This window comes from Embiotoca jacksoni, unplaced genomic scaffold, assembly GCF_022577435.1.
Source record: "Embiotoca jacksoni isolate LCO1_2020_lvr unplaced genomic scaffold, fEmbJac1.0.p SCAF_14, whole genome shotgun sequence".
Classification (NCBI taxonomy): domain Eukaryota; kingdom Metazoa; phylum Chordata; class Actinopteri; family Embiotocidae; genus Embiotoca; species Embiotoca jacksoni.
In genome coordinates, this window is record NW_027185274.1 from 13965917 (window position 1) to 13979000 (window position 13084).

The following is a 13084-nucleotide window of genomic DNA, read 5'->3' on the forward strand; positions in this document are numbered from 1 at the left end:
ACAGTATAGAAGGCGGATAACTCTGACCTTAGCAACCTGACCTTTTGATCTTTGTAAATGGAAATGTGGCACACAGGTTATTGTTTCCCCCAACCTGTTGTCTCAGTGCCTTGATACTATTGTCCTGTGAAAACACTCAGAAGCTCAATGGGAGTGCTAAAATGACCCACAAATCTTAGATGGGTTTGGTCACACTGACACAGAACTTACAGACCTTGAAAACATCTGTTCCTAAGAAGTCAACAAAAAGGAAAATTGTTCATGTACTTCCTCACAGCAATGTCTCTTAATGTGATGTATGCCGAGATGAAGTGCAGTGAACTGTATTGTATGTAAAGTATGTGTGTGTTTACCTGCAGGATGGCCACCTCATTCCTCAGCTGGCTCTCCTGCTTGGTGGGAAATCGCAGTTTGTCGATGACTTTGACAGCGACGTCTCTCCCCGTCTTCCTGTGCTTTCCTGAAGAAATTGTCAGTAACAAATGTGAACTTGGTGTTGGTGAGGAACTTCAAAGAGTACTCCGGCGATTTAAGATTTAAGAATCTTAACACGTTGTTGGACTCATAAATGACAAATTTACAAAAAAAAATCTAAGAGAGCTCTTCACTCATCAGATCGTAACACCTACATTATTCAGAATGATACTTTACTACCAACAGAGATTGGGGTGTGTTATAGTGGTAGCTCATGTATCCTGGAGCTCTCAGCCTCAAGCAGAGTTAAGGAGCAGGCCAAAGAGATCTAATCAAATGGTGTCTTTCTAACGCCACACCTTGAGATTTGTTTTTAAGTTTTAAACTTCTAGCCTGGCTCCCAGAAATGCCGAGTCAAGTGACATCATTGTGGAAATTGACCACAAAAGAATTTATGTCTTTTTTTTTTTTTAACATATGCAGAAGTTCCTCCTTAAGGCCTTTAAATAAAGTGTGATGTGAAAGGTTGGTAGATCTACAGTATGGCATGTAAGCATCATATGCATCAGTGCATGCTGTAAGGCGTTTGTGATATACTGTCTTGTGTCTAGTTAGCCTTCAACTATAAAAACTACTGTTTCCAAGACTTTAACATATTCATCTTTACAAAACTCAGCAATCTGCAGTTAAATACAGCTCTACATACCTCCATACACTACTCCAAACTGCCCTGATCCCAGCACTTCATCGGCAAAAATCTGGTACACTGTGCCAATATCCTGCAGGAGATTTCATACATTCACCATCATGCTCAATGTATGATTAACTTAAAGATTGAAGGAAACTGCTAGAACTGACAAAAGGCCATACCACATTCTCTTGGATCTGACTGTTGGACACGGATATGCTGATAGAGGCTTGTCCTGAAAAAAATAAAACGGGGACAACGTGCAGGTTATACAGTGTTATAGAGTGATTTAAATTGTGAATTGTTTAATGAGCCCAAACAATCAGTATCTCATATGCACTGTATGTTCTGCTCTTGATTTAACCAGCAGGTTTCTCGACTCACTGTGGGGTGTATTCCCCTGAGCTGGCGGTGCATCCTGAAAGATGACTGGCATGAGGGCCTGGCGAATGGCGCTCTCCCAAGCCTTCGCCACCTCGCGCCCGATGCCACTGTTGGGCGCCACTTGGCTGGGGGAGGGAGGCGTCTGCGGGACAGTCTGGAGGTGAACTCTCGTGTTGGGGTCCTCCCCTACGAAGTAGCACATAGTGCCTGTGATGAGCTCGAAGCAGTGAGGATTGGTGCCTTGGGGAACTAGGGTGAAGTCACCAGCGGGACGCAACTCCAGAATCTCAGAGAGAGGAATCTCCTGCAAGAGCACGGATGGATGGCTAAGCAAAAAAATGAAATAAAGTACGTGACCTGAGATTAGAGCTTGTCATTGAATAAACTAATCTTACCTTGTAGTATTTGTTGGAGGTGTTATTCTGGAAAAGGATGATGCACTTACAGTCCAGACGCCAGTAGTGCCTTTTTCTCTGTTTGGGGGTTGGAGTGGAGTGGGATGGGGAGGGACGACAAAAGTAAGACAGGAAACTGAGGGTTGTGATGATGGGGACATAGAAACTTGGATCTGGGGTAGCTCAGGGATTCTTAGGGATGCCCAAAAGGCTGGATGAGAAGAAGGATGAGCAGGAGTTTAGGCTGCAAGATGAGAAGTTGGAAATAAGGACAGAAGAGACAAAAGTGAAGGAAGAAAAATAGTGTTAGTGCATCCAGACAGGAAAAAACAAGTAGGAAAAAGACGACAGAGGCAAACACTTGTTTTGAGGTCAAATTTAGATTTTAGACATGAGCAGAAAGAAAAGGGGGCAAACTGGCTTTTAGACTAAATTCACCACACATCTGCTGAATTCTGTTATGTTTTCAGGGAGAGACACACACACACACACAAAGAAACATAAAAGAAAAAGAAAGCAATCATGTGCATACAGGCAGAGAGCAAATAGTCATGGTGGAAGCGGCTCAAGCGAAGCTGCTGGACAGAGAAAATGATGATGACTGGAAAGTATGAAGTGTTTTAGATATGGCGGTTTAAAGGGGGGGAATTACGCATGGTTATACCAGTGTGTCCTTATTGCTGTAGTGAACCATCCATCCTTCCTTGATAGATGTACTCGATCGACGGGTGGTTTGCCTCACCGACTGCACCACCCTCATTAACGGGATATAAACACTGGAAGAAGGACAGAATTCAAGTGTTCAGCAGGTAAAATATGTTTTTATTTGTGTGTTTTTAACTGTATGGCTATAACATTCCTTATTAGACTTGTTTGTAGTTTTCTCCAAATGTTCATTTGAGTCTAATACCTTTGGTCTCCACTGGTCCCATCCTGGTTGTTGTCAGGAGAAAAGGACCCTGGGATGCTGCAGGCCTCGTCTGAGTCATCTATTGAAGACTTGTCTGAGGCGTCGTACTCACTGCTGTAGTCCATGGGCACCTCGGGGTCTGCACTGGGACTCAACATGTCTGGGGCAAAAACAAGGGCGAGAAGGGGTTAAGTGCACCTTGATTTAAGGGACTGTGTTTAATAACTACTGGCTGCTGCCATAACTACTGCTAAAACCATAATCATTGAGTATAGAGTACAGATTTACGTGCATCAGTACGGAGTAGCAGTAGTACTTACCACAGTTACTTCTGTTTTCTGAGAAGATAAAAAAGATTAGTGGCAGTGAGTTTCAATATTGTTAGATAATGTGTTAAATCATTAATAGTTATTAAAGTAACATAGTTCTGACAATGGAAACAAGCAGATGAGAAATTGTATTAAATCCATGCAGCGTTAACAGAATTGTAAACACCTTAAAAAGGTGTTGGATTCATATCCTCACTCACCTCCAATGGTCTCCCCGAGGCAGTCATTAGGAACCTTGTATACACAGCGTTTATGGCAGTTGAACTTGCAGTCTGAGAGGAGTCAGATCAGTCGGATTAAGTTGCATGTAATAGGACTACATTTAATATTCTGCAGCACACTGGACATCCAGAAACCAGTGTCTCTTTCTCTCCGTCTGTGCTCACCTTTGCACTGCAGACCCTGCCTGAACAGTCCTCTGAGGAGCCTCTTGCAGTACTGGCACACCGTCGGCCGCGTGTACGAGTGAACAGCGAACGTGTGCGGCACCTTCACCTTGCTCATCAGGATCTTGTCCAGATGAACTGGTCGGCCCGTGTAAAAGCGCCGGGCGTCACTGGGTGTCCGTGGCTGACACAACGGAGAGGGGAAAAGACTTTATCACTGAAGTTAGGTGGATAAATAAAAAGTGAGAACAATATCAACTTCTTTTGGCGACAAGGTGAGTAACTTCCAAAGTAATTCATTACTCAAGTGGTCATTTATACATTTTCCACCGTGAAGCCTGTAATAACTGCTGTTTTAATGAACTTGTTATTGAACAGCTGCTTATTTACACACCCAGTCATTACAGAGTTACATTATCTTTTATAAAGAGTTGTGCTTTGGTCCAAGTGAGGAACACGGGTTCAATAATGCCTCTTATTTTTTAGGTCTATTTTTGTTTGTTCTACCAACTCCTGAGGAAATGTGCGTCTCTTTAGCGGCTCAAAGCTCCACTTTATTCACCAGCTAGTCACAGTCTCTCTCACTACTTTCAGCTAGTCTACCGTTTGTTGCTGAGCTGATAGTGGAAAGTTGTTTTTAGGGTTTCTTTACTGAAAATGAGAGAGAGTGAATCAAAACAGCAAAGTCTCCCGTTAGACAGTTTAATAACAACTTAAAACTCAGTATAAAAGTCCATGAAGTCTTTGTATGTTTATCACTGAGATACACATCTCACGTTGTCATCTGATACATCGTTATTGTGAAAATATCAATTACAGCTGCTTTAAGATAAAGTTTCCTCTACAATTAAATGAATTTCCTACAACTTTTGCATCAGGAAAAGAGTCAGCAATAAGTATTATTTACTGGATTAGAATAATTGTTTTTACTTTTATTTACAATGTCTACATACCACCTCTAGTGGAATGCAGTCCTGCAGGTAGTTATGGAGGTTTTGAGATATCAATCTAAAAGCTCACAACTACCTGCATATGTCTTCGACAACATAGTCTGATTAATCAGGACAATGTTTCTGAAAAGTTGGTTTTGAAATTTTCCAATGATGTTTTTCCACTGACATCACAGTGTCAATTTTATATATGCTTTCAGTCTCAGAGTAAAACCTCCCGAATCAGAGTTAAAGTGTCTTTTCCCGGTTTGTGAAATGAACTTAATGTGCTCAGTTAAATGTCCACTGAAAGGCCTCCTTAACTCTTTCAGTATAAAAGTGACTATAGACTTCGTGTGAATGAATTTACCCGTACCATTTGTGTGTGCGAGCGAATGAGACTGGTGTCCTCTGCGCAGGTGGAGGTCGTCCCTACGCTGTACACCGACTCAGTGGTGGAGAGACGCAGGGACTGGCTGCTGCTCAGGGAGGTGGTGGACAGACGTCGTTTCCGAGCTCCACTACAGTTGTTGGGGATGCTGAATGCACAGCGCTTGTGGTAGTTTAGGCCACATCCTGCAGGGGGCGGCATTGATCAATGAGCCAAGGAGCAGGAGCTCAACAGAGCAGGATCATGCAGGAGATGAAGGATATTTGGTGGGTGTTTCAAAGTCGTTTCACAGAGTGGATCAGGGTATTTTCTTATTCACACTTCATCTCCGTATCTTTCTCACCGTCACACTTGAGCCCTTGTCTGACCAGTCCGAACAGCATCTCTCCGCAGTGATCACAGAAGGCCGGGGCCCGGTACGAGTGCACATTGAGCGCATGGGGTCGAATCTGGAAATCTTCAAATGTGGCTGCCGCTAAAAGAGACAACATGAACACAGTGTGTTCACAGCGGGTGTCAAGATCGTACTACTGTAACTGGGCAGAATGTAGAACTGGCAGACAGTTAAAATGGAAAGAGGATAGAAAATAGATTGTGTTTCTTTCCAGCAGAGGAGCAGTACAGTTTAAAACAATGAATAAATAGACCGGTGCAAGATACTAGCATTAATCAAATAAGCAGATAAGGACCTGTTCCAAGGATTGTGACAATAAAAGTGATGAATAATGAATAAGAGATAGAGGAGAGGAGAGGAGAGGAGAGGAGAGGAGAGGAGAGGAGACTCACCTGAGAGCACCACCTCCACCAGATCTCCCTCCTGAATATCACAGGCAGCCTTGACCAGTTGCAGGATGTTATTGGTGGATGTGTCATGCTTGAACAGCAAAATCTTGTCATAAATGCCATAAAAGCCACACTCTGGGAACTAAAAAAGAAAGAAAAGAAAAAAAGAAATTGTTAGAAGGATCACCGGTGGAAAAATTTTAATTAACGTTGTTATTTCTATTTGAAGTAATGGTGGTTACATTTCATGTGCTACAAAAGCTACAAAAGGTTAAACTGTCATTTAATGGTGTTGACAAATCAACAGTTCACTGCTCCAGTCCAAATAAAGCAGGGAATACATAATCAGAACCAACCAGCTGCAACAGCAGAAAATAGGTAAAACAAACACACACACACACACACACACACACACACACACATACACACACGGTGGCTTGTAATAACCGTTGGCAGACTGAAAAAAAAAAAAAAAAAAGCAGAACAGAATATTGTAGTGTAGAAAACTGTCACTCCAAACATAATTACTTGGATTTTAAAGTTATAAAAAAGCATTACAAGATGTGATTAGTATTACAAGAAGTCACTGAGGCATCAGAGAACAGTGAGGAAAATATTTTTTTTTAACTTTGAAAACCATGTTCATGACTGTTTGACATATTCTTATGAAGCCATCAGACAGGAAAAAATTTATATACGAGTTTGACCTGTAATTTGACCTGTAGAGACAGAGTACTGAATTACCAGCATCTTTGGTAACTGTGGCACGCAAAGACCACTCAACACCAGCCTACTTCCAAATAATGTGTTAAATGGACCGACACGCCTCATATTCAAGCCTGCAGATCCTGCCAGTAGCATGTGCTTGCCTCAAAGATTAAGCCATGCAAGTCTAAGTACACACTGCAAATGGCTCGTTAAATCAGTTATGGTTCCTACGGGTTGAGCTTTTATAACTTCATTGTGAAATGTACATTTACCCCATACTATACTCACAACTACACCTCAACAGTCACTGCTCCTCTGTTCTCATTTCAGCATCTGATAAGATTTTAAAACATTCAGTGCGCACCGTAAGTACGTCTATATGTTCTCAAGCATGTGAAATTCGGTCCTTAACCAATTCGATCATGCCCTGCTACAGTATGTAAAACCCATACAGAGCCCCCCAAAGCGCCAATACACACACACACACACACACACACAAGTGTCACAACAACTGTTATACAAGAAACACTGAGGCTGAATTCCACAAATCGAGCAACTCTGGTCAACATGGAGAACGTGACAAAGGAGAAACTGGATCCTATCTTCCTATCAGTTATAGACCAGTCTACGCACACACACCCACACACCCACACACCCACACACCCACACACAGTCTTCCACACCGGTGTTTCCATGAAGCTCTGCCAGAGATATGAGAGATGAGAGTGTCAGTCAGAAGTCAGCAAAGCGAAAGAGGCTGTCATAGGGAAACCCTGCTCTCATGAATAGTTAATACTGTCTGGTTCACTTCAGCGGCCACACTACACAGGACACCACCGGTACACAGAGAGACAGCGAGAGACAGGGGAAGACATTGATGAGCTTTAAAATTAATTTGTCTTTCAGGATGAGTGACACCAGAGCGAGGGAGCGAAAGAAAACGGTTTTATATTTTGAAGAGAGGTCAACCTCACACGTTTACGCAAACACAAACACACGGACACGCACACACACACACACTGGTCCCTGCTCTCCTCTTGTTGTTTTTCTCATGGTGGAGTCAAGATCCACCTTCTGGCCGTGCTCTAACGACTTACAGGAAGGGAAACCCTGGTCTCCACCTTGGACCGACACACACACACACACACACACACACACACACACACACACACACACAGACAGACACGCACACACACAGACACAGACACGCGCACACACACACACACACACCTCCTCACTTACCATCAGACACACCCTCCTTCCAAACAGCCCCACACACCCTCTTACCCCTCCCCATTTCCCTTCTTTTCTACCTCAGCACATACACAGTTGTGCCTCTGAGTTTCCCAACAGGCACTCCACATGACCACATCTGAAATCCAGGCCCAGCTTGTACCGCTGCCAAGCTACACAGTGACGCCACCACGCCCCAGCAGTGGGCCACTGCTACTGACCACACAGTCAACAATAAGACACAAAAAGCACACAGTGGCCCTTCTTTTTTTTTTTATATATATATATATATATATATATATATATATATATATATATATGGAGAAGCCTCTTGACCTATTTAACAACCATTGAATCCAAAGTGACAGCTTGTTACTATCATCAGAGTGGTGGTCAGTGGGAACTATAAGCAAATCAGCGCAGTGATACCTTGAAATAATACCCTTTATTTGTTTAGGCTTCCTGCATTATCTTCTTATAGAGATGGTATGGTATTTGATATCCTATTTATACAGCAATGATACAATTCCTTTGAAGTTGCATTTCTGGCCCCCGGATGAATGTAAGCCTCTGTCTTTTTATGTCCCTCCTGAAAAAATATCTGTCTCTTTAGCTGCTACATGCTTTGAATACCCTTTTGTGCTGGAAAGGCAGTTTTTTGTTTGTTGGTTTGTCAGCTGTCTGCCCCGTTAGAAATAAACAGCAGTGAGAGTAAATCAAAACAGTAAAGTATACTATGGCAAAACAAGGTTATGAAACTCAGTCAGAAAGTAAAAAGGTGTTCAGGTGTAATGACGTCTCTCTTTGGGTTCATCACTAAGAGCAATATCCTTCACATAAAAGAAGTAATTTGCTTCATTGTTAATAAAAAAAAAAAATTAATTATAGCTGCTTTAAACAACAAACGATTAATTCACTGAAGTACATCTCGTGGTAATTAGTCATGCACACAGTTTTGGTATTATTCTTTCCACAGGATCCTCTGAGTGACGGGGCTTTGATGCAGCCGGGTGGCATGGTCACTGTGGAGAGTAGAGTTTCACCAGGGCTCGGGGAAAGGAAATTCATTTCTGTCAGGCACCTTGCGTAAATGCGAATGCTAATGTGCTCAGTATAAATGTTTGGTTAGACTCAGAGCAGGTAGATGGATGCTGGGATTAAACGGGGTAATCGCGATGCCTTGCTAATATTACATGAATGACAGGAACGGTGGTTGCAGCAGAAGCACCAAGTGGTGCAATAGCTTTCATATCAGCGTTCTGGCATGCAACAAAAAGCAGAGCACTAATGGCTTTCACTGCGGGAGAATCAACTATGTGTTGCAGTGAGAGAATGTCTATTAAATGTAGACGCAACGGGTTGAATTCATTTGTGGTGATCAAAGAATTTGAAAAATTCAGCATTATGTCTTCATAAAATCAGTAACTCATTATACGGAATATTACATAAAACATGCTGGCAACAGCTTTCATAGGGACTATTTCTTTGGTTATAGCTGCTGTGAGGTCTCTGAATCATACAGACTAGCAGGGACACTGAGTCTGGAAAGAGCTGCTGCTGTTGAATGTTTTGCTAACTTTCACAAGTGAAACAAAAAGGAGGCAGAGACATCTAAAAAAAACTAGCCAGACAAAAAAAACAACAAAAAAAAAACATCGTCATTAGAAAATGTGTTGCTTTTAGTTTTGAAATGACCTCTTAATCCCATCAGACGTCTACATAAATGCTTCTGGCTTCGGGTCAATTAGAAGACACAGATACCAGTAAGTAAAGGCTCCAAACTTTCCCAACAATAACCCCCCCCAAACAAAAACAAAAGCTCTGTGATAGGAGTGAATCATGTAATAACTACATGCATCAGTACTTGGGAGTGTCACAATAAAGACCAACTGTTGCCACTTGTAATTACAAACACCCACAGAGCTCAGATCAGAGGAGACTCCTCAGCTCTGCAACACATCACCACACAACCCTCAGCCGAGGCCTTGTATTAGCCTCGTGGCGCTGTCTGATGCCAGCCTCTCTGCTATTAATCCCACGCTGTTACTGCTCACTTCTTTCCCCGAGAGACTCAAGGAACAAGTCACATTATCCGGCACCTACTGTCCAAAATATACACAATGCAACGACCACGACTGCAGCTGCCACGTCTGTGCAGACCACAAAGTCTTTGCAGCTCCACTGAAAAGCACAATATCCAAAATCCCCCAAACCGCCGTTCCCTCAGAGAAAATACCCGTTTTCTTCTTTTTGTCGTCGCCTGCTCCAGTCTTCAGTGAAAGTACAGAGTAGAAGGAGCACAAAAGCTGCACATTACGTCTATCTGCATGTCAACAAGGTGAAAAACTACGCTATTTGTCTTGTAATTATATAATCGACTCCATTTGTCTGTTTCTACACTGTACATTTGCCTCTGAGGGTAAAGGTTAGGAGTAATGTTACCAGGGATTGTGTGTACATACATGTGTGTGTGTGTGTGTGTGTGTGTGTGTGTGTGTGTGTGCGTGCACCCTGCAAACAAAGAGCAGGCCGTATTATCATATACAGTATAATACAGTATAATGTAGTGTGGTTTGCCTGGAGACGGGGTGGGTCACTGGCTGCTTTCTTTGAGTTACCAGGGATCAGGTTGCCCGGCGTTGCCTGCACTATTCCTGCAACTCTTCGGGCCAACGAAATCATTATGAGTGAAATTAATTATAGAAGAGGGTTCCTTTACCCCATCGCCTGACACTTTTATTTTCCTCTTCGGTGCATCTTCTAGACTATCCGACTTTCCTAATTACCCTTGCTTTTTCATTTTTACTCTCACTTTGTCCCTTTTTTTTTTTTTTTTTTGAGGCACTTGACTAGAATCGAGGCAACGATGACCATGTAAAGGTAGTAGAATAAAGGCATAAAAAGGAAAACATCCTGTCATCTACTCTGATCTTTGCCAGCTGCCAACACTGTGGTCCACTCCCTCTCTCAAGCCGATGCCATGTTAAGGGCAGCTGACAGTTGTTTACCCGACTAAACACACTGTCTTCCAAGGTTTGCTGCTTGATGTTCTGTTCTGGACATTAAGAAATGGATTTTCTATGGAAGTAGACCAAGTCTTATTGAACTATTTCAGCTCTTCCTCTATTTATGTGAGTCTCAAAGTCTTTTATTAGCTTCAAAGATATATGGTATACAGTAAATTATGGCTTTATCATTCTCATTACAAATTTCCATTTATATAAATTATATACGTGTCAAATATCTGCAGATGTGCCCTTCCCCTCCCTGCCCTCAGCTGATAATATTAATAATAATAACCAGATACGCACGGTCATGTGCATCGACCTCATACACAGTCATGTGCATCGACAGGCAGCATGACAGTTCCCTGTCTGCCCACACACACCTGGGCAAGTAGCTGCGCTCTTCTTTGTCTCTGGTTGTTGGTTGGTCCCTTAGCCTCAGCCCTTTGCCCTCAGTTTGCCTTCCTACGGGTACCCGAAACAATTGACAGCTGTCACTTTTTGCTGCTGTGGGTCTCTGTGGACTGTTGCTACTGTCATTACAGTCAATAAGAGCAAACTACTATATCCAGATTACCCGTCATGTCATCATTGAGAACACTCACACAAAAGGATATAAGCACTCACAATGAACAAAACGGGTGATATCACTCTTTGTATTACCTTTACACACAAAACATGCCCGTCTCATCATATCAGTGTGATGTCATGGAGCATGGCTTTTGTGAGGGAAATTTGAGCTCAAAAGCAACGTATTCAAACACACAGACACTTGATTCCTTAGCACCAGTCGCCATTTCCTCTCCTCTACGCTGGTATCCTGTTGTTTTGTTTATTTCCTTGTCGCCCAATTCAACCTCTGGTCATATAAGGCAGCTCACAAGCACAGAAGGGAAGACTGAGAGCATTTGAAGTGCAACAAGTGACAACAAAGGGGAACCAGCAGTATATGAAACAATGATCTCATTCCTTCTTCCTCTTCTACTTAACTTTATGTTTGTGCTGCTACATGCACATTATAGAAGGACCAAAGTGGCATCTTGTGTGTTCTGAATCATCTATGGTTTTAGTTATTCAAAGACAAAACAATACAAGACATCGAAAGGGCATGCAAGTAAATGAACAGTTTTTCTCAACACTCGGCAACAGGTTCGCATCACCTCCTCAAAGCATTCATGCTTACACACCAGCTCAAATGTCCAGTTCAATCGGCTTCATTTTAACCTCAAGGGCTTGTCAAACGGCTATAGAGCCGTGCATCTAAATATAGACCCCCTTTATATGAAGACGCTGCATGCGTGAAGAACACAGACACTTTCATGTCCTGCTGAGACAGCTACTTGCTGCTGCTTTTCATCCTCCCCATCACTTCCCCTCCAGCAGCTCAGCATGAGACACCTTTGACCACGATCCGTGCAAAAAAACACACAGTGAAGAACACGCACTCGTACAAAATCAGATTAATGCAACGGCTTTGGTGGCAACTAGCCACAGCTCTGCGGTACGGACGGCAGATTTAGGTGGCTGTACTTCAACAAAGCAGGCCTGTATTTTGTTTCATGACTGACTGATGGAATTAATCTTATATTAATGCAACCCAATGAAAAAAAAATGTTTTGCTCGAGTTGGAGCTAGTTTTGCCCTCTTGGGCTTAATTTCATTGTAAGGATGTAAAGTTGCTCAAGTACAAGCAGCTTTAACAAACTGTATCACTGTGAATTCACGTTATGCGAGCACGATGCTTGTACTCTACGAACTGCTTGGTTTCCATTTGGCTACATCAATCCGGACAAATGTGACCTGGCCGTGATCGGACCACAAGTGGCCAACGAAAGTACAGGTGGAAACACACCCAGGAAGCATTGAGCTCTGATCTGTTCAGGCCACCTCTGAATGTGACATGTTGACATGTGTTCCTCACATACAGGGAAACTTGTGCCTTAGTGGAGAGGACCACTCCTCCCCGCATACATTGTTTGAGTTATGCATTAGTACCGGTCTATACACCATTAGTACCATTTTAATCAGTAAGTTGTAGTCATGGCAGTAGAATTAGTAGTTGTTGTTTTTGTAGTGTCATGATCAGTATGAACAATATTCTACTTGTATCTGTTGCCTCCACAACACAGGAAACTGCCACCATGAGGGTGTGCTTTAGCTCTTCAAAGTGTAACGCAACATAAACCTATAATGGAGTTCTGAGGAAGAAGAGTGAAGACGATGACATGTTAAAAATAAAGCAGGTACCACAGTCACTAAAAATACAAACACACTCTGTGACGAGAAGATTAAAACTGCAACAGCAGCCATTTATGAAGTAAAGAATAACGGACATTTTGTTTTAAGAGCCATCCAGCCAGTTTATAAAAACCTCATCTGACATGAATTTTCTGATCTGTGTATGTGAAAAAAACTCAAGTTGTCACCACCCGGTAACTCAGCAGAATAATTCAAAACAGCCACAGAAAGCACAGCTGATCTGACACATTCTGGGAAAATGGTCTGAATCTTAATTGTTATGTCTTGCAG

At 42.5% G+C, this 13084-nt stretch overlaps 1 protein-coding gene across 2 annotated transcripts in view; it reads right to left on the reverse strand.

The window, feature by feature from the left end:
• Positions 1-13084, reverse strand: part of prkd2 (protein kinase D2) — a 32897-nt gene that overhangs the window by 4677 nt on the left and 15136 nt on the right. For both annotated transcript variants that reach the window (XM_069148114.1, XM_069148115.1), the window contains exons 3-15: positions 5613-5751; positions 5170-5301; positions 4812-5011; positions 3507-3690; positions 3321-3392; positions 3112-3129; positions 2792-2951; positions 2546-2657; positions 1882-1959; positions 1487-1790; positions 1285-1337; positions 1121-1193; positions 354-460 (exon numbers count right to left, since the gene is read on the reverse strand). In XM_069148114.1, the coding sequence (XP_069004215.1) occupies positions 354-460; positions 1121-1193; positions 1285-1337; positions 1487-1790; positions 1882-1959; positions 2546-2657; positions 2792-2951; positions 3112-3129; positions 3321-3392; positions 3507-3690; positions 4812-5011; positions 5170-5301; positions 5613-5751 (1632 nt within the window). The remainder of the gene's footprint in view (positions 1-353; positions 461-1120; positions 1194-1284; positions 1338-1486; positions 1791-1881; positions 1960-2545; positions 2658-2791; positions 2952-3111; positions 3130-3320; positions 3393-3506; positions 3691-4811; positions 5012-5169; positions 5302-5612; positions 5752-13084) is intronic.